Below are 27,192 nucleotides of genomic sequence, written 5' to 3'. Positions count from 1 at the left end.
GTGGTTGCATGCCTTTGCTGTCTTGGAGAACCATTCTAGTAGTTGGCAGGCAACCTCTACAGAAAAGGACATAAAGAAAATGAACGCTAGTTAGAAATAAAGTTTTTCATGGAAAATTGAAAATAAATCTATAAAAAAACTAGATTTTACATGAGTGCTACAATTCAATTCAGATTTCATCTTTTAAAATCCTCCAACTAATTCCCTGAACCATTTTAAATGTTCTCTTGACGGGATTTCATTGGACAAATTAGTTATAAAATGAAAAAGCTTTACTCACTGCTTATAAATATGAATATTTCTAAAGTTCCAAGGTTAAAATTCTTAAAGAAAGCATATAATATTCAAATATGTTTTTTCAGAATTCACTCAAATCTAAATCTAATCACTTGAATGTTTGTTATTTTTATAATATTTATAAATATAATGCGTAAGCAATCTACATTTAAAACTCATCAATTGGTAAACTAGGGCAAATGACCATAGCTCAGGAAACACTTTTATTTTTATTGGTAATTAAACGTATATGTGTATTTGTCTTGAAGACTTTGGTTACTTTCCTGTTTTCTAAATATTTTTGGTTAAATAGGCTAGATTACAGATACAAAGCAAATATTTCAAGAAAGAAAAGTTGATTTTTCTCAGTAAACCCTCTTCTTACACATCCAATCAGCTACCATGTTTAAGTACTCAACTATGCTATAGATCTTTTGAATCGATCTCATTTCCTCCCCTTGTTCATTCTGATTCAGGTCCTTACCCTCTCTTACTCAGACCAGTAGGTCAGCATCCCAACTATTCTCACTGGCCCTACTCCTTCTCCTCCAGTTCATCTTCTCTCTGTCATAACAATATTCAGAATTTTAAATTATCTACATGATAAGGTCCTAATGCTCCAAAGTTATGCTTGCCTTTCTAGCCCCGTCCCTGCCCCAGCTTTCTAGACATCCCCCCACTCCCATCCAGCTCTGCAGACATGTTCATGTCTTTGTATCAATACTTTATTTTTCATATTCTGTTTCCTTCTGCAGTGTCTGTCTCCTCCTACCTGTTAAACCCTTTACCCATTTCTGTTGGCCCAGCTCAAATGTCACTTCAATTGTAAAAACCTCCTTTTCTACCCATCACTGTGGGAATGCAAACTGGTACAGCCATTATGGAAGACAGCATGGGGGTTCCTCAAAAAATTAAGAATAGAACCACAATGTGACCCAGCAATCCCTTTACTGGTTATCTAACCAAAAAGCTCGAAAACACTGGTACACAAAGACACATGCACTCCCATATTCATTGCAGCATTATTCATGGTGGCCAAGACATGGAAACAACCAGAGCGTCCCTTGATAGAGGATTGGATAAAGAAGATGTGGCATATATACACAATGGAATACTACTCAGCCATAAGAAATGATGATATATTGCCACTTACAACAACATGGATGGACCCTGAGAACATTATACTGAGTGAAATAAGTAAATCAGAAAAATATAAGAACTATATGATTCCACCCATATGTGAGATATCAAACTGAGACTCAAGGACGTAAGTAAAGGTGATGTGGTTACCAGAGAGAGGAGGGTGGGGAGTGGAAGTAAAGAGGGACAAATGTATATCATACATAGGTGGGATATAAAACTGAGACTCATGGACATAGATACAAGTGAAATGGTTACCTAAGGGAGAAGGTGGGGGAGAGGGAAGTAAAGAGAGACAATATATGGTGACAGAAAAGGATCTGACTTTAGGTGATGAGCACACAACTCAGTCAACCGTTCAAATGGTATAGAGATGTTCACTTGAAACCTATGTTACTCTTATTGATCAATGTTACCCAATTAAGTTTAATTTCAAAATTAAAGTAAAGAATAAAATAAATATATAGAAAAAAATAGAAATGGGTCCATGACAAATAAAGTTTATGTCCCCTTTCTTATTCTTTCATAATACTCTGCATATCCATCAATCCTAGTTCTTTCCATATTACACAAACCATGTATTTATATGGCTGTGTCCCCTTTTGGACACTGGAAACATCTTAAGAACAAGAAATAAATCTTGGCATCCCTTTCCCACACCCCCAATGCCTGGCACAACCCAGTAAATGCCAATGGAGTGAATAAGAACTAAGATAAGTAGGCAGGTTGATTACAAGATCTCTTACTCTGAAGAGATGAGGAAAAGCTGGAACTTCAGACTCAGATCATGTAATAGAAACATGCATGAATGGGGTTTTGGAAACAGTCATTCATATTTTAGGAGATAGATATAAAACACATCAGAAGTGAGAAGAATCTAATAACACTCCTGAGCCACCAGTCAATGTCGAGCCCCAGGAGAAGGTAGGAGGAAGGGATGAGAGTACGGTTAGCGAATTCCTTCCCCCAACACCCCTCTCACCAGGGCCTGCCTGTTCCCCACTGTCCTTCTCAAGCAGTCTTGCTCCACAGTAATAGTCTTTGTCCACCAAGTTTCAGATAATTTCTTCTATCACTAGTATTGAGAAGTAACAAAGCCATTGTTTCTAGCTCCAGGTTCCTTAGTGATTTCTTGTGGTCCCTTTTCACCCTTTGCATAAACACTTCAGTTATCTTAAGTTGAATTTGGGGACCCCAGATGATAGGCTACTCAATGAGGCATGATCACGTATCCATGAAGGAGAGAGTAAATCAAACTCACTATTGTAAAAAGCAGCAGCATGCCTGATTGGCAGGAAAATACTGCAAAGCATTTATCAATATGTTTTTCTCTCCTTCCCTCACGGAATCCCTTACCTTTCACAATGAAGATGCATTCTTTGCCCCCCATGAAACTGACAGCACTGATGGGGAGTTACCTGTTACAGACCAGACACGAGGCTGCTAATACTCTATGGAAGATCTGAGCATCACACATGTGGGCTGAGTTTTCCATTTCCCAGAAACCTGTGGGAGGAGGCTATGAGAAAACTGAGCTAGTCTTTTCCTGACCACTTGTGGAGGACCAGCAGTTGTGAGGAGTCATCCTGTCAGCTTTTAATGATTTTTTTAAAATTTTTTTATTATTTTTTATTTTTATTTATTCATTTTAGAAAGGAGAGAGAGGGGGAGAGACAGAGAGGAGAGAGAGAAGGGGGGGAGGAGCAGGAAGCATCAATTCCCATATGTGCCTTGACCAGGCAAGCCCAGGGTTTTGAACCGGCAACCTCAGCATTTCCAGGTCGACGCTTTATCCACTGTGCCACCACAGGTCAGGCCTTAATGATTCTTTTTGTAAAGATATTGTATGGTATTCACCAGGATTCTCACTGACCCTCCTCTGCACCTTGTATTTCCTATGTGGTGGCCAAAGCACTCGATAACCCCATTCCCAAAACAGATAATAGCATACTGGACAAATTGAAGTGTTAATATTAGCAGGGAGAAAAATCTCTATAGCCAACAAACAAGGATAGACAGACTGGTTTGCAACTGCTCATTAGGCTGAGAGAACGGTGGAGTAAGAACAATGATTTCCTTTAGGGGAATACTCTGTGTCAGTACTATGCTAAGTGTTTTGCATTCATGATCTTTAATCTTACACAATTATAGGCATAATTTACTCAAAATTATAAGAAAAAAGTAACTTATGCAAGACCACATGACTGGTAAAGAGCAAAAAAACAGATTCAAGCCAAGTATGTATGAAACAAAAGTTTATACTCTTTCTGTTACATAATTTGTTTTCTCTTAAAGGAGTTGGGAGGATATTCATTGAGAGTTTTTCTTTTGTTTGGATGCAGAGGTAGGTTTCTAAAGAAAAGGAGAGAGGGAGAGAAGACATGGAAGGACAGATCAGGACCCACCCTCCCCTCTCTGTCCGCACATGAGAGACTGGTTTTGAGCTTATGAGGACAAAAGATGAAGCCACAGTGTTCATGAAATACTGGATAGAACTAAGTCTATGCAATACTGCTTCCATCCTACAAAACAATGTCAGCATGGGCTTGAGGAGAAGTCATTCTTCTCCCCTCACCACCCATCCACAGGTTGCAGAGTTGCTTTGGGCTCAAAGGGTTTGCTGGATGTAGGGGATAGCATCCTGACAGAAGCACCAGCTACAAAAGCTGTGGCAAGTCACATTGATTGAGAGGCCAAAGTGGAATTAATATGAGCAAATTCATTTCTGAGCCCATATGAGATGTCACTGCCCTAGGCTGCCAGGAAATAGCCAGGAAAGAATGTAAGGAGAAGAGAGGAGCATGAAGGTTAGAGTCTTCTCAAGCAGCGAAGATTTGGAGCTATAGAGATATGGGTGCAAATACTAACTGACCTTGTGAACTACTAAGACCTAGGAGGTGTGGAACAATTTCTAATCCACTTGTTCTTTCTTTGGATCCTTGTCACCCCGGCTCTATTTCTGAGTAACCACTGGGAGCTTCATGGCTCCAAGCCTAAATTTGATCCTGTCCCTCATCAGAAGGACACAGCTGCCTGATTTTCTTGGCCCTCTCTATTGCCACTTCTTTGTCAGGGCTTAGTTTTCATGCACTGGATGCAGATTATCTGTCTGTTCTCCTGAACTGGACTTTTCTCTTTTCTCTGATTTTTTTGTTACTCCCACTGTGATATAGTAAAAAATATCCATTTAGTCTTTGTCTTCAGTTCCTAGCACAGAGTTCTTAAAACTCTTGGAATTTCTTGAGCAGTGGGAGTATCTTTTTATGCTAATGAGATAACTGATGGCAGAGCTCCTAGATAACATCAAGATGGGGTTGGTCACCAAAGGAATGTGTCTTTCAGCCCTATTTCCTGAACTTCAAGGAGAGGAAAGGGGCCAGAGACTGAGTTCAATCATCAACGGTTTTATTAATTTAATCAATCACATTTACATAATAAAACTTCGAGGAAAAACTCTGAAATGAGGGAAAGGGAACTTCCCGGTTGGGTTGGTGAACTTATCAGGTACTGGTAGGGGGGTAAACCTGGAGTGAAGAGGGAAGTTCTGCACAGCCCCTGTCACCAAGTCTTCCTCCTGTTGTCTGTTCCAGAGTTGAATCTTTATAGTAATACAGCAATAATACGTAAAGAGGTTTTTGAGTTATGAATTGTTTAGTGAATTACTGAACCTGAGGGAGGGGTCTTGAGAATCCCACTTTTGTAGTTGGGTCCCCCGGGAAACCCATTTGTGGCTGGTGCCTGAAGTGGGGCAGTCCTGCAGGACTGAACCCTTAACCTGTGGGGTCCGTGCCCGCGCTGGGCAGTTACTGTCAGAACTGAATTGAATTCTTGGATATACAGTTGGTATTAGATAATCAGGGTACTGGCTGCTGTTGGAAAACTGGGATGCAGTAATAATCAGGTTGTTTATACTCAGCTTAAATGTACTCAGTATTCCAATGCAGCTAGATGGTAAAGATATTCTCACAGTCTCACTTAAAGACTGACACATGCTACCACAGAGCCAGCATGTGTGTCCCTCTAACACACTACCACTCTGGCCAGAGCTACCATCATCTGGATACTTAAAATAGCCCATAATGGGTTTTCCTTTCTTTGACCTTTGCACCTCTACGTCGCCACTAGAGGGATCCTTTAAAAATGTAAGTCAATAGATGATTACTAGAATTAGTAGGGTGATCACACTATAAGGTATCTATAAGGTATAACAATGCGGAATCACTATATTGTACAAACTGAAACTAATATAATATTGTATACCAACTATACTTCAGTTTTTAAAAAATTTAACTGAAGAAAAACACATAAGTCAGATCTTGTCACTCCTTTAAACCTTGCAATAGTCCCCGTTTCCTTCCCAGTGGTCTGGTGCCTGGCCACCTCTGCAACCACGTGTCCACTCCCTTGGCCCTCATTCCCTTCAGTCCAGCATGCCGGCTTCTTCTTTGTTCTTAGAATGTGCCAAGCAGCTCCCACCTAGGGGCTTTGTACCTGTTTCCTTGCCTGGAATATATTTCCCCTAAATAGCTTATGATTAATTCCCTTACTTCTTGCAAGTGTTTGCTCAGATTTCACCTTCTCCATGAGGTCTGTCTTTACCATCCTGTTTAAACTAGTGACGCACATTCCTACATCATCCATTGGACTCCCACCTCATTTCCCTCGCCTGCCATTCCTTCTGTTTCATCATACAAGGTACCATATAATTTAATGGTTGACTAGGTTTATTATTTATCTCTTGTCTTCCCCTAGAAGTAGAATGTAAATTTCACAAATCAATATCTATGTCAGTTTCATTCACAGTTGTATTCAGAGGACATCCTCCCTCCTCCTGCCCCTCACCATAATAAAATGCTCAATGCAGGCAGTTGAATGAATGATTTTAAGGACCAGAGTTTGTTTGGAGAATCCTAACTGCAAGTGCCACACTGCAATCCCAGGTTAGATGTAAAGTCAGACACACTGGTTAGTCCCCAGAAGGAGATGGGAGCTGTTTGGAGAATCCTAAGTGCAAGTGCCACACTGCAATCCCAGGTTAGATGTAAAGTCAGACACACTGGGTAGACCCCAGAAGGAGATGGGAGCTGCAGATCCCATCCTGACTGGGCTCCAACATGACAGACTCTTTCTTTGACCAAATGTCAGAAGGCTCCTGTGAGCCCTCTGTTTTGACCTGCCTCATCCAGTTTCAGCAAAAATCCTACTCGGTCAAGTTAGTAAGAATCCCTCCACCTTAATATCTGATCACTTTCAATATCTAATCAAATTCTTCACCCCTCGCCTTTGACACCTGCTCATGCTGTCCTGCCATCAGCAAGAACCCTGTCAAGTTAGTTTAAACAATTGAAACAATAAACAAATTTGAAACATTGAAAAGAAACTCCGTATTTGTTTTTTCCTTTACCTTCCAAAATTTTTTATTCAATTGACAGTGGAAATATAATAGGCCTTGCCTTGTAACAAATCAGAATTAATTTTTGTGACTGATTGTTATTTACATGTGTGAATGCACACAGGTATTGACTGCTTACTGTGTTTGATTTTTATTGACAGTTGGAATATTTGATCATTTTTTGGATTTTCTAATATTATGAGAAGTCTCCTTAATGTCTCTGCTTTTTAATTTGTCATCCACTGATTCCCTTTCTCTGCTCTTTCTCTGTTGGTGATTGATCCCCATTTGTGTTTATTTAGAGTCAAGTCTACCCTTTCCCCCCATTGCAATAGTCCTAAATAATATCTTTCTTACCATTTAAAAATGTCAGAGTAATTTTCTTCTTTAGCCAACGCTTTGAGTTTGAGCAAGTCCCATAAGTTTAGTTTTTTCATCTATTAAATGAGTCCCATAAGAGAGGCTCTTAGATATTGCCATGAGCTTGAATTCATCCCAGATATACCAAGCCCCTTAGCACATGTACCTAGAACTATTTCCTTGGTATCCTAGGGGGCGGTTTCCCAATATGTGATCCACCCTTCGGATCCTGGAGTTTGATCTCTGTGCTATCACAGCCTGATACTCCACGATCTTCCTGAAGGCAATGAATGGAGAGGGAACCAATCCCAAAGTGGCCTTCAACAAGTAAGACTGCCTCAGCTCTTACTTAAATATTCAGATAATATATTCAATCATGTATCTGCTTTTATTCAGGCAATATTTTACATTGCTTATTAGATAGATAATCTTTTTTTCCCCAAAAAATATTTACATCAAGTCAGTGCCTTGGGAAAGCCCTGCATGTTAATGCTGTGACTCGGAGCAAAACTCTACAACTCCACACATGCCTCTGAGAACTCAGAACACAGCACCTCCAAGATCTAGAAGCACACACTAGATCATTTTTACCTTTAAAAATTATTATTATACCTTGCGGTCCTAGCTGGTTTGCTCAGTGGTAGAGTGTTGGCTTGGCGTGTGGAAGTCCTGGGTTCGATTCTCAGTCAGGTTACACAGGACAAGTGCCCATTTGCTTCTCTACCCTTTCCCCTCTCCTTCCTCTCTGTCTCTGTCTTCCCCTCCCACAGCCAAGGCTCCATTGGAGCAAAGTTGGCCTGGGGAACTGAGAATGGCTCCATGGCCTCCACCTCAAGTGCTAGAATGGCTCCGGCTGCAACAGAGCAACGCCTCAGATGGGCAGAACATCACCCCCTGGTGGGCATGCCAGGTGGATCCCGGTCAGGTGCATGCAGGAGTCTGTCTGACTGCCTCCCCTCTTCTAACTTCTGGGGGGAAAAATTATTACCCTGCCCCAGGATCAAGGAGACCAGGCAGTCAAGTTTTACATAGTTATCATCTTTAAAAGACAGGTTTTAAATGTCTTAATAAACATTTATTCATAAAAATAATCTTAAAGTGATGATTCAACTCTCAACCCATGCTCTCTATTTTATGTATCTATAAATATTATTATATCCAATCACTTTTAGCTTTCATTAAACTATAAGTTTTCAGGAAATTCTTAAGTACCCAACCCACATAATGTAAATCTCTGCAAAGATGTTTTCAGTTGATTTATATATATAAATATATATATATATTATATTTTTATATATATATATTTCTTTTTTTTTTTCTTTTGTATTTTTCTGAAGCTGGAAACGGAGAGAGACAGTCAGACAGACACCTGTATGCGCCCGACCGGGATCCACCCGGCACGCCCACCAGGGGCCACGCTCTGCCCACCAGGGGGCGATGCTCTGCCCCTCCGGGGCGTCGCTCTGCCGTGACCAGAGCCACTCTAGCGCCTGGGGCAGCGCCCGGGCCATCTTTGCTCCAATGGAGCCTTGGCTGCGGGAGGGGAAGAGAGAGACAGAGAGGAAGGAGGGGGGGGGTAGAGAAGCAAATGGGCGCTTCTCCTATGTGCCCTGGCCGGGAATCGAACCCGGGTTCCCCACACGCCAGGCCAACGCTCTACTGCTGAGCCAACCGGCCAGGGCCGATTTTTTTCTAGCTATAACTAGAATTTATCACCTAGAGATTGCAAAGATAATCTAAAATAATCTAATCTGTTTTTTTCAACATCTGTTAGATGCTCAAACCAATGCTGATTTTTGTTAAAAATTTATACTTAGTGTAAGCATCAATGATTCTATATAATCACTATTCTTCAAAATAAATTATAAATAAAAATATTTCTAACAAATCAGCCTACTGGTAAGTTAAATGAAAATGGGTTTAACTTTAATTTGAAAACAATATCTACTTTTAAAACTAAGAGGAAATGACTATATAGAAGCACTTAAGAAGTAAAAAGAAGCCCAGGCTGGTTGGCTTAGCAGTAGAGCGTTGGCACAGCATGTAGAAGTCCTGGGTTTGATTCCTGATCGGAGCACACAGGAAAAGCGACCATCTGCTTCTCCACCCCTTCCCCTTCAATCTCTATCTCTGTCTCCCCTTCCCAGCCATGGCTCGAATGGTTCGAGCAAAGTTGGCCCTGGGCACTAAGGATAGCTCCATGGCCTTAGCCTCAAGCACTGAAATAGCTCAGTTGCTGAGCAACAGAGCTCCCATCCATCCAGGCAGAGCACCACCTGGTAGGCGCTTGCTGGGTGGATCCCTGTCATGGAGCATGCAAGAGTCTGTCTCTGCCTCCCTGCCTCTCACAGAATAAAGGAAAGTGATAGAACATTTATGATAATACATAAATATATTTCTCTCATGTTTAAACAATTTAACATCAGAATAGGAAGAAAATGCATCTTAGGTGACTTCTCATAATACTAAAAACTACAGAAAATAATAAAATATTCCAATCTGTCAATAAAAATTAAACACAGCAAGTAGTCTCAGTACCTGTGTTCATTCACCTAGTTAAATAATAGTCACAAAATTAATTCTGATTTATTGAGGCAAGTTCTACTGAAAAATGTTACACTTACTTCCTCTATCTAAAGAATAGTTTTCAAAAGGTTAAGAGAAGAACAAATGTTGAGTTTTTTCAATGTTTCAAGTTTGGAAACAAAAGTATTACCATTGATATCATTAGATTTCAAGATGTGAAACCTTACCTGGTGTCTATCACACCAAAATTTCAATTAATAAACATTCTACTTAAACATGGCAGTCAAAATCAATGAAAAAGTATTTTGTCATATGCTTGAGAAGCAAAAAAACAAAGAATACATAGAAATTTAAGAGGCAATTAACGGTATATGACATTTGTGCATAAACTGTCAAGCTTGTAAAATAGGAATCTGTTCTTATAAAATAGCCACTAAATTTGAGGAAAGGAGCAAGCATGACCTTTTATCATCATAGTTTAAAAAGGAAAAGCAGAGTGCTCTCAGTTTACTTAATACAATTCTAAGTACTTCACAGTAGTTTATTTAATTATTTCCAAATAATCATATATCCAGTAAGAGGCACTAATATTCAAATATGATAAAGGAGAAAGTGTAATACATCTATCTAGTCAACTGTCCATTGCACCAATCACACCAAGAGACAGAACATCCAAACCACCTGGAGAAAAATATAGAATGATTTTATCCCTTGGTTTGAAATGTTACTTACATAGTGACAGTCAGAATTAAAGTACCAATAGCTGACTCACTTTCACCTCTAGAAGCCTTTCATTTGCTTTAGCCTATTGATGTCTCATTTGATAAAACCCAATAAACCTTAAAATCTCAATGCAACTTGCTCTAATTTAAAGTGTTAACTCATTTACCGATTATCCTTGGTCTCCATTGTTACTTCTCCTTGGAATATTTGTCTGTGAAAAGCATGAAAATACTTTTCTTCTGTTTGTTTTTCGTTTGTGTTTTTTTTTAACCAGTACTACAGTTCAGCTCTGTGAGGTCAGTGTGAAGCCTATTCTTCCCCTCTGTGTCCATTCATCATCTGATATCCAAAAACATTGTGCTGTCTTTGTGTTCCTTAAGGTATGATTCTCCAGTCTGAAAGAGGTTGCCTCCTGCTGCAATGAAGTCTTTAAAGTTAATCACTTTTGGCTTTTCTCCAAAACAAAACAAAACAAAAAAACACCCTGTTTTCCTGTGAGAATCTCCTGTGTCTCTTTTTGAAGATGATGGGGAAAGATGTTGTAGATGTCCTCGGGTTGGTGTTTCTCAGCCTTATCTCAGCAGATGTAAAATTCTCGTTGGCTAGCACCCTTCTACTTGCAGTGGTGATTTCTGCATCTCGGCATCACTTCTGTTCTTCTGAAAGAAAGATCAAGGAAGGTAAAGGAGGGAGTAGGGAAAGTACTCAAAGTAAATGCACTGAAAACCGTGATTCTTTGTGGAGGACAGTGTGGTTCTTAGCTCCAGAGACTTTCTAATTATAAACTGTTTGTACCACAACCTTGCCATATAGCACCACATTTAACCCTTGCTTGACAACCAACGAGTGCACATGTGAAACTAAATGAAGTGGCCTCTAAAAATAAAAAACATACTACATAATTTAATTTTCTGCCCTCACTCTCTTTGCATTTCTTCTCACTGACTTTTTCTAAGTAGAAATGTGTGCTTTAAGCAATGTGTCTTTTTCCCCATAACAATACCCTTAAATCCAAACCAATGACTTTACACATAATGTGACTCATGTTTGAAAGTGAAATATCTATGTTAGAAAAAGAAGTCATACCACTCTGAACCTGCCTGATCTCATCTGATCTCATAAGTTAAACAGGGTCAGGCCTGGTTAGTACTTGGATGGGAGAAAAAGAAGAGAAATGTGTCTATTAGAAAATCTTCATTTGTCTAGTAATGGTGTCAATAACCATTGGTGCCTGCAAAAGTCTAACATTATAATAAATAAACTAGAAAAAAATGACAAACTTTTATAACAGTGATAAACCAGATAGACCTATGAGATTAAATTTTCTACCCATTCATACAAATATCACAATTAAAATTACTCTATAATTTTTAAGGTGCTCTCTTAGACATTTAAGGGTTCTTTGAAGAAGACAGAATGAGAGAGGCAGAATTGCTAATATGTTAAAGAAACTTGGACAGTAAGTAACTGCTTTAAGTTCACTCAACTAGGAAGTAATAGACTGGAAACGGGGAAAAAAAAAGTCAGTTCCTGACTTCTTATTTCATTTTGTTATGCGCCAATGTTTCATTTTAGACAAAAGTGCCACAGAGATAACAATCTAAGCTGTACTTGTAACACTACAGCTTCTCAGATATTCAGTAAAACCCAGGAAAATAATTCCAAATTCACTGAAAATTCTCCAAAAATACTTCCCCAGTAGCTTATTATAATGAAAATGTTGCTAGGTATTGTGAGTGACATTCATTGAAACAAACCAATCTAAATTTTTCTTGTTACTTTGTATAAAATACATATATATAATAAAATTTGATTTCCATCTGTCAAGAATTAAAGGAGATCTAGATTTAACATTAAAATTAAGAGTTAAAATTAAATCAAAGAATTTAATTTATTAATTTATTAGCAAGGGGATGGGAGCTTTTTATATGATAATGGATTTTTAAAATTGGACTCTTTATATGTTTAGATTAAGAGAGGTTGTATGTAATACAGTACAAGATTAAGATCAATTTATTTATTTGTAAAACAAGTGGATTGAAATAAATGTTCTGAATTCTGTTATTCTGGACAAGTATATATGTTTTAACTCATCTATAGTTCTGAGAATAGGAGTTAATTCAAATATGTCTCATAAATAAAAAAGTTTTGTCCGTTAAAATGTCATTTAAAATATAACCTTAAAATTTAAACATATTGTAGAACAGATGCAGGTTTTGTGTGAGTGTTGATGATAAAATATGGGACTCCGAGGGAAATCCACATTTGTTCATGGTGCTCTGTCTCCGTGGGAATACTGGAGAGAAATAGATGCACTGATCTAAGGTAGAACTCTGAGTGTTCTTGCTTACTAATGTCACTATGAGCTTCCATCACTGATCTAGTTTGTCAATATCTTTTAAAATATATATTCTGTTATCTGAAATGTTAATAGATTTATATCACCTGACATGTTTGATAAAGCTACATAGAACCCTGTGACAAATTATTATCCTCCAAATGGGCAAGGATAGATTATTTACAAAAGGACAATCTTTGAATAGCTTTTCCTAGATAACTCTTAGTCTCTGTGAATGTACTGTTAACAAACACATTTATTTCTATCATTTCTAGCAGGATATGATGACTTTGTCAAGATGCAGTCTTTCTCCTGACCTATCCTGAGCTGCCAGGCTAATCATCTTGTCAAAGGGCTTCCCCTCATGCCCTGTTCTTGATGGACCCAGTGCTACATCCTTGTCTAACAGCTGTTGAACTCTCTCTTCCCAATAATCCAGTCTTTCATTTCACATCACTTCTATAATTAACATCCAACTCACAGTTTAGGATTCCCAAAACTATTATTTCTTTTTTGGACACTGGAATGTTGTACATATTCACCTCCCTAAGACCTATCTTACTCTCTGATTGTTCAGAAATTATCTGCTGTGGTTGAAAGATTGTATATATTAATGATACAGCACATTTCCCAGAACATCAGTTTCCCAAACAAATCACAAATGATCACCACCAGGATTTTTGAAATACAACATACAAAGGATCTTTGGCCTATTCGTGTATCACCTGTTTGAGTTTTTACTTAATATTTTTCCTTAAAATGACTCTCTATTTATATGAATGTATTATAAAAGGAAATTTTGCATCCACACTGTAAATGGAAACCTGGTACCATGTGCCACAAATAGACAGTAAGTTTAAATATAATACTAAAATAAATACAAAAGGAATTTTATTAATTTCTAATTAGATACCAGTGCTCGTGAAAAACACTAAGTCTTTCTTCAGTAAAAAATGGGAATTCTGTACACCTGAAACTAATATAATATTGAATATCAATTGTAGTTGAAAAATAAAGTTTTTTTCAAGTGGGGATTAGTGAATTTATGGGAACACTTAAAGCCTTTAATACTTTCATAGAGAAAGAGGAAAGGCTGAAAATTGGGTTCATTTCAAGAATTTATAAAAAAAGATAATAGAAATTAATCCAGAGACAATAGTAAAATAAAGATGACAGCAGAATTGATAATAGAAAACAAAGATACAATGAAAAAATCAGTAAAAACAAAAGTTAGTCTTTAAAAAGACTAATAAAATTGGCAATCTTGTAGCAAGACTGATCAAGATAAAAGCAAAAAAGTCACAAAATAAAATCATTGTTGGAAATGAAAAATAGAGTACATAAAAAAACTAAAAGGGTATTGAAGGTAATGGATTTGAAAATTTTGCAAATGGATTAATTCCTGAGAAAATGTAAAGTAACAAAACTAATTCAAGAAATGACAATGCTGACCCTGGCTTGTTGGCTTAGTGGTAGAGAATCAGCCTAGTATGTGGAAGTCCTGGGTTTGATTCCTGGTCAGGGCATACAGAAGGACTCATCTGCTTTCTCCACCTCTCCCCTTCTCACTTCTCTTTCTCTCTTCTCTTCCTGCAGCCATGGCTTGATTGGAGCAAGTTGACCCCAGGTGCTGAGAATGGCTCCATGGCCTCCATCTAAGGCACTAAGAAGAGTTCAGTTTCTGAGCAACAGCATTGCCCCCTAGTAGGTTTGCTGCATGATCCTGGTCCAGGTGCATGCAAGAGTCTGTCTCTGCCTTCCCTCCCCTCAGAAGAAAGAGAAGGAGAAGGAGAAGGAGAAGAAGAAGGAGAAGAAATGCCAATGCTAATAAATATATTCAATTACTGATATTGAAAATCTCCCCACAGAGAAAGCACTAAGCTAGATGGTTTTACTGGTGACTTTTACCAAATATTCAATAAACAGACAACTTTAATTATCTTACAAATTATACCAGAGAATATAAAAATAGGAAATGCCTTCCAAATAACTTCATGAGGTAGATAATATTTCCAAATCTGATTATCTAAACCAGATTGGACAGTATGAACAATGAGAATTACTGGCTAATCTCACTTATAAACATTAATACATAGTAGCAAGTTGAATCCAGCAATGTATAAAAGAAAGATAATACCTGATGACCAAATTGATTGGATTTATCAGAGATAAAATTTAATGTCTATTAATGACAAAAAAAAGAAAAAAAAGGAAGGAAGGAAGAAAGAAAGAAAAAAAGAAAGAAAGAAAGAAAGAAAGAAAGAAAGAAAGAAAGAAAGAAAGAAAGAAAGAAAAATAAAACCAAATCTTTTAGCAGGCAAAAACTAGAAGAGAATGAAAACTTCCTCTCAGGGCAAACTAAAGGCAAATCTCATGCTTAACAGTGGTATAGATATAGTGCTTTTCTGTCTCCATTTCTATTCAACATTTTATTGGAGGTGCTAGGCAGTTCAAGAAAGAAAAAGGAAGAGAGAAACAAAGAGTAGGGGAGGGTAAGGGGAAATAAACTGTCACTATCCACAGCTGCAATATTTTTAAAAATGCAGACAAATTAATAGAATTAATAAATTTGTCAAGATGTAAGTTCTATTGTATTTTTACATATTAGCAAGAGTTTTCTAATTCTTTTAAATTAATTTTTAGAGACAAAGAAGAAGAGAGAGAGTGAGTGAATGAGAGACTTTCAATTTGTTGTTCTACTTATCCATGTATTCATTGGTTGATTCTTGTATGTGCCCTGATGTAGGATCGAACCCACAACCTTGGCATGTTGTGACAATGCTCTAACCAACTGAGCTACCAAGCCAGGAAGAGTTATTAAAAATAATGTAATATACAGATGATGTATTATGGAATTATACCCTTGAAACCTGTGATTTTATTAATCAATGTCAGTCTAATAATTTAATAAATTTTTTAAAAGAAAAAATAATGAGGACCAGATAAATTAGTTTTAATATTTTAAGCCTAGTATGTTTATAATATTATTCCAACATGTAATTAATATTAAAAACTATTTATAAAAAATATGTTTTTAAATAACAATAATAATTTATAATAGAAAATATAAGTTACCTTGGAATAATTATAACAAAAGAGGTTTTATAAAAATTTTAGGAAATCTAGAAACTTTAAAAAAACTCATGAAAAATGGAAATATGTACATGGTGGGCAAGAAGGCTCAATATATTTGAAAAGTCAGCTCTCCTCAAATTGATCTTTTAATTTAGAGAAATTTTAATCAATATCCTAACAACCAAATAAATAAACAAACAAATTCAGTTAAAAATAAAAGTTGACAAGCTGATTCTAAATGTTTTTCTGAAGAACTAAGGGACATGAGTTAAGACAGCCACTCTTTCAGAAGAGTAAGTGGAAAACTTGTTTTACTAAAAAACCTTCAAATAAAACAATAATCACTAACTTAGTGTGGCATACACACAAGAACAATCAATAGAGTAAAAAAACTTAGGAGCAGATCCATGCTTTATTTGACACATAACAGAGGCATTTGTGTAGTTCATTGGGGGAACTACACTATGTAGAAATTATTACTGGGACAAGTAGTTATCTATCAATACATAGAAAGGAAAATTTATCTGTACTTCACATTGTGCACAAATGTCAACTCCAGATGATCAAGGGAAGAGTAAGAAAATCAAACCTTAATGTTTTCACAAAGAAATACAATATCTTTACAACCTCAAAGTAGGGAAGAATTCCTTAAATAACAAGTAGAAAGCACTAAACATAAAAGAAAAGATGGTCACATTCAAATTACATTAAAATTAAGAACTTTTGTTCACTTAAGTCGAGCCAGATAAATCAAAACAACGTATTTGCTGCACAGATAATTGACAAAGGTTTTGTGTACAGAATATACAGAGGAATCTTGAAATAAAGAAACAAACTAAAAGAAAAGCGAGCAAAGACTTTAATTTATATATACTCTTTTGTATGCATATTTTCATTTAAAAAGATAAAAATTAAACTTGTCCTGTAAATTGTGTCTTGTATGGAGCATAAAATTAAAAACAGGTTTTAAACGTGTATGTTTGAAACAGTACGTTTCTCCAAGTTGTCCCACGAGTATTTGATATGTGGCTAATCCAAATCAAGTGTGCTGTAAATATAAAAACCACACTTGATTTTGAAGATTCTGTATATTTTAAAAAATGTAAAGTGCTCAGTTATAAGTTTTATACTGATTACATGTTAAAATGATCACATTTTGGATATATTGGGTTAAATAAAATATTAAAATTAATGTTATCTATAAAGACGTTTTTGACGCCTTTTATTTATTAAGACAAAGAGAGGGGAGATTGGAAAGAGGAGTCATCCCTTCACTGCATATTTTTATTTTTTTGATGCCTACCCGAGTAGCACTTACTTCTTGCCTAAACACCATTCACCCACTGACCATTATCAGGGCACGCATCCTACACTTCGTGAAACACTCCATGAGAGTCTTGCTTGCTTACTTTGCAAGCATCCCAAAGCATTCCTTAGTCTTTCAAAGATCCACATGTTACTGGTAAACCCTTCTTAATTAATATGAAATTCTGCACGTGGTATTTAAATAATAGTATCTTACATTTATGTTGTCTTTTACAATGATATACATTGTCTCGTGATTCTCAAGACTTTATACTAAAGGTAAACCAGATGGTTTCCTTATATTACAGGTTAAGAGACTGAAGCTCAAAGAGGTTAAGTAGCATGCCCAGGCTGTAGGGGCATAAAGAAGGGCAAGTGGTGACAAAAGTCCCCTGTGCCAGATCCAGGCTGGGTTGCTTAGCAGATAAAGGGCACTGAGGTCTCACAGGTTCAATCCATGGTCAGGGTAGGTAGGAGAAGCAACCAATGAGTGCACAACTAAGTGAACAATGAGTTGATGCTTCTCTCTTTCCCTTCCCTCCTATCTCTTTCAAAAAAATGGGAAAAATTAAAAATAAATAAATAATAAAACGTTTCATAGGCCAATCTATAGGGATGTCACAAAGATTTCGGTCTTTGTGAACTCCACCTCTGCAATCACTGTAGAGCAGGGGTCTCAAACTCCCGGCCCGCCGAACAATTTTGTGCGGCCCGCAGACTAATCCACGAAGTTCAAAATATTTTGGATAAAATTAAGTAAACCTAGGGGCCTACTTGTATTTTTCATTTCTCTAGCATCCTAGCTAGATATTAGCTTAGTTAACAGCAGTTGTGATGTGAACTACAGTTTCTGGTCGTTTTGTGACACTGAGTAAACTGCATGTACGATTGTGATTGTTGTACTGATTTTTTTTTTTGTTTTCAACTGCAGTGAGAAAAGTGTTGCGTAACAGTTGCCTTTTGTAGACCTAGTGCGGCCCACCAAACAGCTGTGATCTTGCTCTGCGGCCCACATGCTGAGTTGAGTTTGAGACCCCTGATGTAGAGGGAGACAGCTGTGCACCCCATTGTGGGGTCTTGTGGCACTACGCCATTGCAAGGTCACAGCAAGATGTGACAGAGCTCCAACATTAGCTCTGGTCCCCTAATTCAGGGAGTTGCTCTAATAAACCAGACCATTTTTCATATAATAGTATTGAAGTGTGTACAGCACATTAACATTTACAAAGCATTTACTATATGTTATTTTATTTCTTCTCGTGATTACTGTGTGCTAATTCAAGATAAAAAGTATATAAGCAAAAGAAATTTTTTGATTCCCAATTTGATCTCTCATACACAAGCACACCCATTTATTCAACTCAACAAAAATCTACTTCTTGGTGGGCCATAATTAAACATTCTAAATATGCAAGAATAACTGTGCTTATAATTAAACAAATATTAAGTTCAATTTATTTTTATTCTTTCAAACCACATAAATGATTTTTATTTCTTACTGATTATATGATAAACATTATATAGGATTTTTATACTTATGTGTTTAATGCTTCTGTTGTATATAATCCTCATCGAATAATGTATACACTTTGTGGGGGAGGGTTCACTTAAAATATTTTCTTTTAATTTTTTAATTACAGTTGACATAGTATTATATTAGTTTCAACTGTATAACACAAAGATTAGACATTTTTATAACTCACAAAGTGGTCACTGATAATTCTAATACCCACCTGGCACCATATATAGTTATGATAGTTGTACTGACTATACTTCTCACAAAAATTAGGGGATATTTCAAAATGAATATGAAGCGATAAAAAAAGAAACATTTGGTGACCCGGATGACGTCAGAGTAATGGCGGGGTAGGAAGCGATACCGATAAATCTCCCCCAAAACTCAACAAGATCTTCAACCAGAAACAGAAAAACCTATACTTGGAGCTTCCAGATGCTTCGCAATACATCCAAAGGTATGATTGAGTGAAAAATTGGCTAAATATATAACCAAACCCCGAAGGAAAAAGGGAGTAAGAAATGCTCCGCCTTCCTCACTAACCTAAACAGGGCGGCTTTCTCTGGTAACTGTGAATATAGAAACTGAGGCGGGCAAAGGGGGTGAATAGATCCAGGCCGCCGCAGCACAAACGGCCGAACCAGGCTGTGGCTCACAGATCCAAGCCGAGGAAAATCTGATCCTGTGGCAACCCGGGCAATACAAGCTAACACTCGCGCCAAACCCAAACAAAGAAAGACAAGCGGAGCGGCCATTTTACCCGGTCTCCTGGTCGGTGCGCAGTTAGTGGGCGAGAATTTCTTCCTAGGCCCCGAGAGTGGGTGCCCGTGTTGCCCCACGGAGAGGCAGGGTCAGAGGCCTTTCTGTGGGCCGAGGACAGAGTCTCTGGGCAGCCCCAGCGCCCTGGGAAAGCCACGCACGGGAGGGAGTGAGAACTACTTCCAACGGTGGAGATTTTCCTTGCTGGTGAAGGTTTCACTCAGAGGGAACCGCGGCCGGCCTCATATCCTGGTGTGCGCGCGCAGATAAGGAGTGAGCGATTCCTCCGAGTGCCTCCGCAGTGCGCGCCGGTGTTATCGCACAGAGGGGCAGAGTCAGGGGCCTTTGTGTGGGCCAAAGTGGAATCTCGAGCCGCCCCAGCGCCTTGCAAAAGCCGCGCACGGGGACGGAGCGAGACTCAATTCCAACGCTGCAACTTTTCCCTGCGGTTGGGGGTTTCACTCAGAGCGTGAGACTGATGGCTGGATATCCTGGTCGCAGACAGTGAGTGAGAGTTTCCTCCAAGCGCCCCCCAGAAGTGGGCGCCCGCTTGTGTTACCGGACAGAGTGGCAGAGCCAGTGGTCTTTGAGTGGGCGGAAAGCCCGCCTGATTATGCTAGCAGCTCTGATTGACTGAGCCTTACCCAGAGCCCTGTGCTGAGTGGAAATAGAGTGGGGAGTTGCCAGCTCTTTGAGCCTCTTACTATCCAGGCAGAGGCAGCAGCAACCCCATAGCTGGATTATCAGGCTACTAATTGAGGAAGGAAAGACTAGGAGAAAGGTTCCAGGAACACGGACTCTCTCACTGTCGGAGCCTATAAATGCTAATGAGCCTCGACTCCCACGAGACTAAAGCACAATACATGACATTGCCATAGAGACTTATCAACTGCAAGCCTCTACCTGAGCGTGCCAAAGGGGCAGAACCCGGGGTACAGAGTCACCGACCAGGAAGAGGGAGAGAAAAGAAAAAGCAAGAAGATAACCTCTCAAAATCAAGAATAATCTGCAGACTTTATAACCTATCCCATTTTATTATATTTGTTCGTTTGTTTCTCTTATCTTCATTCTTGATACTTTTTTTTCTTCCTCCAATTTGGCCGATTAACTCTCTACTGGTCTTACTCTCACCTCTCCTTGAACTACACTACTCATAAGTGTTACATCTCCCATTATCTTTTCTCTTCTCTTCCTTTCTCTCTATGAGGGTTGCACTCCAAAACCCTTAACTCTCTCTCTCTCTCCTTTCTTTTTTCTTCTTTTAGTGGTTCCCTCTTTTTTTTTTCTCTCTCTCTCTTTCTTTTCTCCCTCTATATTAGTTTCTTCCTTTCTCCTTTACATCTCCTCTCATTCAAACCTCAATAACAAACAAATTATCTTATCTGGGACTCAAACCTATGTTTGTGGCATTTTGGGGGGTTTTTACTTCACCTTTTTAAATCACAAGCAGTGCTCCCATCCCTGGCTCTCCATATTACCTAGTTCTTGTTCCACTAAATACAATAGTAAGTTTTTAATTTGTCCCCCTATTTTTCCGTTTTCCTCTTATTCCTCTCATCATAACTCTTAGACAACCAACACCTAAAAGCAAATCATTTTATTCTTGACCCAAATTTTTTCCTTATTTGCTTTTTGTGGGTCCATACTTTCTTTTTTTTTTTCTTTTTTCGTTTTTTTTTTTTTTTCCTTTTTTTTTTTTTTCTTTTTTTCTTTTTTGCCCCTTTATTACTTTTCCCCAATTCAGGCCCTCCATCACAGGCATTGTTTGTTATAACTCACAGTCCACCACAAGATTTTCTCAAGAAAGAGGGGAGAGGAGAGGAGAGGAAAAAAGGAGGGGGGAAATAATTTCCTTTTTTTAAAAATTTTTATTTTATTTTATTTTTCTTTATTTCATTATTTATTTTTTTTAAAAAAAACAACTCTTTTCGATTTTTTATTTTTTTTAAACTTTTTATTCTTTATTAAATCTCATTAATACTATCAACAAAACCACCATCAGATGCCATTAAGGAAGAGAAAATCGAATATCATGGATACAAAAGAAAGAGAGGTAACACAGCTAGATGAGGAAAAATCTATGGAGAAAAAAATTTAATATATTGGAAACCTTGGAGCTAAATGACAGAGAATTCAAGATAGAAATCCTAAAAATCCTCCGAGATATACAAGAAAACACAGAAAGGCAATATAGGGAGCTCAGAAAACAACTCAATGAACACAAAAAATATATGTCCAAGGAAATTGAAACTATAAAAACAAATCAAACAGAGATGAAAAACTCAATTCACGAGCTGAAAAACGAAGTAACAAGCTTAGCTAATAGAACAGGTCAGATAGAAGAGAGGATTAGTGAAATAGAAGACAAGCAACTTGAGGCACAACAGAGAGAAGAAGAAAGAGACTCAAAAATTAAAAAAAATGAGATAGCCCTACAAGAATTATCTGACTCCATCAAAAAGAATAACATAAGAATAATAGGTATATCAGAGGGAGAAGAGAGAGAAAATGGAATGGAGAACATACTCAAACAAATAATAGATGAGAACTTCCCAAGCCTGTGGAAAGAACTAAAGCCTCAAGTTCAAGAAGCAAACAGAACTCCAAGTTTTCTTAACCCCAACAAACCTATTCCAAGGCATATCATAATGAAATTGACACAAACCAACAGCAAAGAAAAAATTCTCAAGGCAGCCAGGGAAAAGAAGAATACAACATATAAAGGAAGGCCCATTAGATTATCATCAGATTTCTCAACAGAAACTCTACAAGCTAGAAGAGAGTGGACCCCAATATTTAAAGTCCTGAAAGAGAGGAACTTTCAGCCACGAATACTATACCCATCAAAGCTATCCTTCAAATACGAAGGAGAAATAAAAACATTCACAGATACAGAAAAGATGAGGGAATTTATCATCAGAAAACCCCCACTCCAGGAATTACTAAAGGGGGTTCTCCAATCAGATACAAAGAACAAAAAAAAAACAGAGCCACAAGTAAAAGCTCCAAGAAGAACACAATAAAACCAAATTTAAACTGTGACAACAACAAAAAGAAAGATGGGGAGAAGATGGAGATTAACAGTAGCAAAGGACGATGGAGTGCAAAAGTACTCACAAAATAGTTCGCTACAATGAACAGGGTAGGGACCCTTTTCATTACTTAAAGGTAACCACCATTGAAAAAACCACCACAGAAGCACATGAGATAAAAAAGATAGCAACAGAGGAAAGATGTATGGAATACAACCAAATAAAAACAAAAGATAGAAAAACGAAAGAGAAGGATCAAACAAGACACAAAACTAACAGAAAGCAAAATATAAAATGGCAATAGGGAACTCACAAGTATCAATAATTACACTAAATGTAAACGGATTAAACTCACCAATAAAAAGGCACAGAGTAGCAGAATGGATTAAAAAAGAAAATCCAACTGTATGCTGCCTACAGGAAACTCATCTAAGTAACAAGGATAAAAACAAATTCAAAGTGAAAGGCTGGAAAACAATACTCCAAGCAAATAACATCCAAAAAAAAGCAGGTGTAGCAATACTCATATCGGATAATGCTGACTACAAGACAGGAAAAGTACTCAGAGACAAAAATGGCCATTTCATAATGGCTAAGGGGACACTGAATCAAGAAGACATAACAATTCTTAATATATATGCACCAAACCAAGGAGCACCAAAATATATAAGACAGCTACTTATTGATCTTAAAACAAAAACTGACAAAAATACAATCATACTTGGAGACCTCAATACACCGCTGACGGCTCTAGATCGGTCATCCAAACAGAGAATCAACAAAGACATAGTGGCCTTAAACAAAACACTAGAGCACCTGGATATGATAGACATCTACAGGACATTTCATCCCAAAGTGACTGAGTATACATTTTTCTCCAGTGTACATGGATCATTCTCAAGAATTGACCATATGTTGGGCCACAAAAACAACATCAGCAAATTCAGAAAAATTGAAGTTGTACCAAGCATATTTTCTGATCATAAAGCCTTGAAACTAGAATTCAACTGCAAAAAAGAGGAAAAAAATCCCACAAAAATGTGGAAACTAAACAACATACTTTTAAAAAATGAATGGGTCAAAGAAGAAATAAGTGCTGAGATCAAAAGATATATACAGACTAATGAAAATGACAATACGACATATCAGAATCTATGGGATGCAGCAAAAGCAGTGATAAGAGGGAAGTTCATATCGCTTCAGGCATATATGAACAAACAAGAGAGAGCCCAAGTGAACCACTTAACTTCCCACCTTAAGGAACTAGAAAAAGAAGAACAAAGACAACCCAAAACCAGCCGAAGAAAGGAAATAATAAAAATCAGAGCAGAAATAAATGAATTAGAGAACCGAAAAACTATAGAAAAAATTAATAGAACAAGGAGCTGGTTCTTTGAAAAGATCAACAAAATTGACAAACCCTTGGCAAGACTTACCAAGGAAAAAAGAGAAAGAACTCATATAAACAAAATCCAAAATGAAAGAGGAGAAATCACCACGGACACTGTAGATATACAAAGAATTATTGTAGAATACTATGAAAAACTTTATGCCACTAAATTCAACAACCTAGAAGAAATGGATAAATTCCTAGAAAAATACAACCTTCCTAGACTGAGTCAAGAAGAAGCAGAAAGCCTAAACAGACCTATCAGTAGAGAAGAAATAGAAAAAACGATTAAAAACCTCCCCAAAAATAAAAGTCCAGGCCCTGACGGCTATACCAGCAAATTTTATCAAACATTCAAAGAAGACTTGGTTCCTATTCTACTCAAAGTCTTCCAAAAAATTGAAGAAGAAGCAATACTTCCAAACACATTTTATGAGGCCAACATAACCCTCATCCCAAAACCAGGCAAGGATGGCACAAAAAAAGAAAACTACAGACCAATATCTCTAATGAATACAGATGCTAAAATACTAAACAAAATACTAGGAAATCGAATACAACAACATATTAAAAAAATAATACATCATGATCAAGTGGGATTCATCCCAGAATCTCAAGGATGGTTCAACATACGTAAAACGGTTAATGTAATACACCATATCAACAAAACAAAGAACAAAAACCACATGATCTTATCAATAGATGCAGAAAAGGCTTTCGATAAAATACAACACAATTTTATGTTTAAGACTCTCAACAAAATGGGTATAGAAGGAAAATATCTCAACATGATAAAGGCCATATATGATAAACCATCAGCTAACATCATATTAAATGGCACTAAACTGAAGGCTTTCCCCCTTAAATCAGGAACAAGACAGGGTTGTCCACTCTCTCCACTCTTATTTAATGTGGTACTAGAGGTTCTCGCCACAGCAATCAGACAAGACAAAGAAATAAAAGGCATCCATATCGGAAAAGAAGAAGTAAAGGTATCACTTTTTGCAGATGATATGATCCTATACATCGAAAACCCCAAAGAATCCACAAAAAGACTACTAGAAACAATAAGCCAATACAGTAAGGTCGCAGGATACAAAATTAATATACAGAAGTCAATAGCCTTTCTATATGCCAACAATGAAACAACTGAGAAGGAACTCAAAAGAATAATCCCCTTCACGATTGCAACAAAAAAAATAAAATACTTAGGAATAAACATAACAAAGAATGTAAAGGACTTATATAATGAAAACTATAAACCATTGTTAAGGGAAATCGAAAAAGATATAATGAGATGGAAGAATATACCTTGTTCTTGGCTAGGAAGAATAAATATAATCAAGATGGCTATATTACCCAAAGCAATATACAAATTTAATGCAATTCCCATCAAACTTCCAATGACATTTTTTAAAGAAATAGAGCAAAAAATCATCAGATTTATATGGAACTATAAAAAACCCCGAATAGCCAAAGCAATCCTAAAGAAAAAGAATGAAGCTGGGGGCATAACAATACCTGACTTCAAACTCTATTATAGGGCCACGACAATCAAAACAGCATGGTATTGGCAGAAAAATAGACACTCAGACCAATGGAACAGAATAGAAAGTCCAGAAATAAAACCACATATATATAGTCAAATAATTTTTGATAAAGGGGCCAACAACACACAATGGAGAAAAGAAAGCCTCTTCAATAAATGGTGCTGGGAAAACTGGAAAGCCACATGCAAAACAATGAAACTGGACTACAGTCTCTCTCCCTGTACAAAAATTAACTCAAAATGGATCAAAGATCTAAACATAAGACCTGAAACAATTAAGTACATAGAAGAAGACATAGGTACTCAACTCATGGACCTGGGTTTTAAAGAGCATTTTATGAATTTGACTCCAATGGCAAGAGAAGTGAAGGCAAAAATTAATGAATGGGACTACATCAGACTAAGAAGTTTTTGCTCAGCAAGAGAAACTGATAACAAAATAAACAGAAAGCCAGCTAAATGGGAAATGACATTTTCAAACAACAGTTCAGATAAGGGCCTAATATCCAAAATATACAAAGAACTCATAAAACTCAACAACAAACAAACAAACAATCCAATAAAAAAATGGGAAGAGGATATGAATAGACACTTCTCCCAGGAAGAAATACAAATGGCCAACAGATATATGAAAAGATGCTCATCTTCTTTAGCTATTAGAGAAATGCAAATCAAAACGGCAATGAGATACCACCTCACACCTGTTCGATTAGCTGTTATTAGCAAGTCAGGTAATAGCAAATGTTGGAGAGGCTGTGGAGAAAAAGGAACCCTCATACACTGTTGGTGGGAATGTAAAGTAGTACAACCATTATGGAAGAAAGTATGGTGGTTCCTCAAAAAACTGCAAATAGAACTACCTTATGACCCAGCAATCCCTCTACTGGGTATATATCCCCAAAACTCAGAAACATTGATACGTAAAGACACATGCAGCCCCATGTTTATTGCAGCATTGTTCACAGTGACCAGGACATGGAAACAACCAAAAAGCCCATCAATAGATGACTGGATAAAGAAGATGTGGCACATATACACTATGGAATACTACTCAGCCATAAGAAATGATGACATTGGAACATTTACAGCAAAATGGTGGGATCTTGGTAACATGATACGAAGCGAAATAAGTAAATCAGAAAAAAACAGGAACTGTATTATTCCATACGTAGGTGGGACATAATACTGAAACTAAGAGACATTGACAAGAGTGTGGTGGTTACGGGGGGGAGGGGGGAATGGGAGAGGGATAGGGGGTGGGGAGGGGCACAAAGAAAACAAGATAGAAGGTGACAGAGGACAATCTGACTTTGGGTGGTGGGTATACAACATAATTGAATGACAAGATAACCTGGACTTGTTATCTTTGAATATATGTATCCTGATTTATTGATGTCACCCCATTAAAAAAATAAAATTATAAAAAAAAAAAAGAAAGAAAGAAAGAAACATTTGATTTTTTTTAATTAAACAAGAATATCAGAAAGGCAAACAACAGGTCAAAGAAAGTTGTTCAATTATGCAAATGAGGTACAAAACTAACTTTTATTTCATTGGTGAAAATGCAGTATACAAAAGTCTGGAAGTACTGGAGTATCTGCACGTTCCCTGATCCCCTGATTTTTGTGAGCAGTGCATATTCCTTATGCTGTACTTTATGTCTGTGACTATGTAACGTGTCCATTTCTGAATGTTTCAACATGTCACACAGGTACTTTTGTAAATCCTTAACAATAGCATTGCATAGAAGACAAAAGCTAGTAACCTTCTTTATTATATATAATGTGATTAAACAGCAGTCTAATACAACT

At 37.2% G+C, this 27,192-nt stretch overlaps 1 protein-coding gene across 1 annotated transcript in view; it reads right to left on the bottom strand.

Moving 5' to 3' along the window:
* The window catches only part of SACS (sacsin molecular chaperone), a 118,304-nt gene that overhangs the window by 76,250 nt on the left and 14,862 nt on the right, over window positions 1–27,192 (bottom strand). The window contains exon 2 of the mRNA XM_066236852.1: window positions 10,584–11,076. Within this exon, the coding sequence (XP_066092949.1) occupies window positions 10,584–10,603 (20 nt within the window). The 5' untranslated portion in view covers window positions 10,604–11,076. The remainder of the gene's footprint in view (window positions 1–10,583; window positions 11,077–27,192) is intronic.

This window comes from Saccopteryx bilineata, chromosome 6, assembly GCF_036850765.1.
Source record: "Saccopteryx bilineata isolate mSacBil1 chromosome 6, mSacBil1_pri_phased_curated, whole genome shotgun sequence".
Lineage (NCBI taxonomy): Eukaryota > Metazoa > Chordata > Mammalia > Chiroptera > Emballonuridae > Saccopteryx > Saccopteryx bilineata.
Note: the sequence above shows the minus strand (reverse complement) of the source record. Positions and strands in the feature narration are given on the sequence as shown.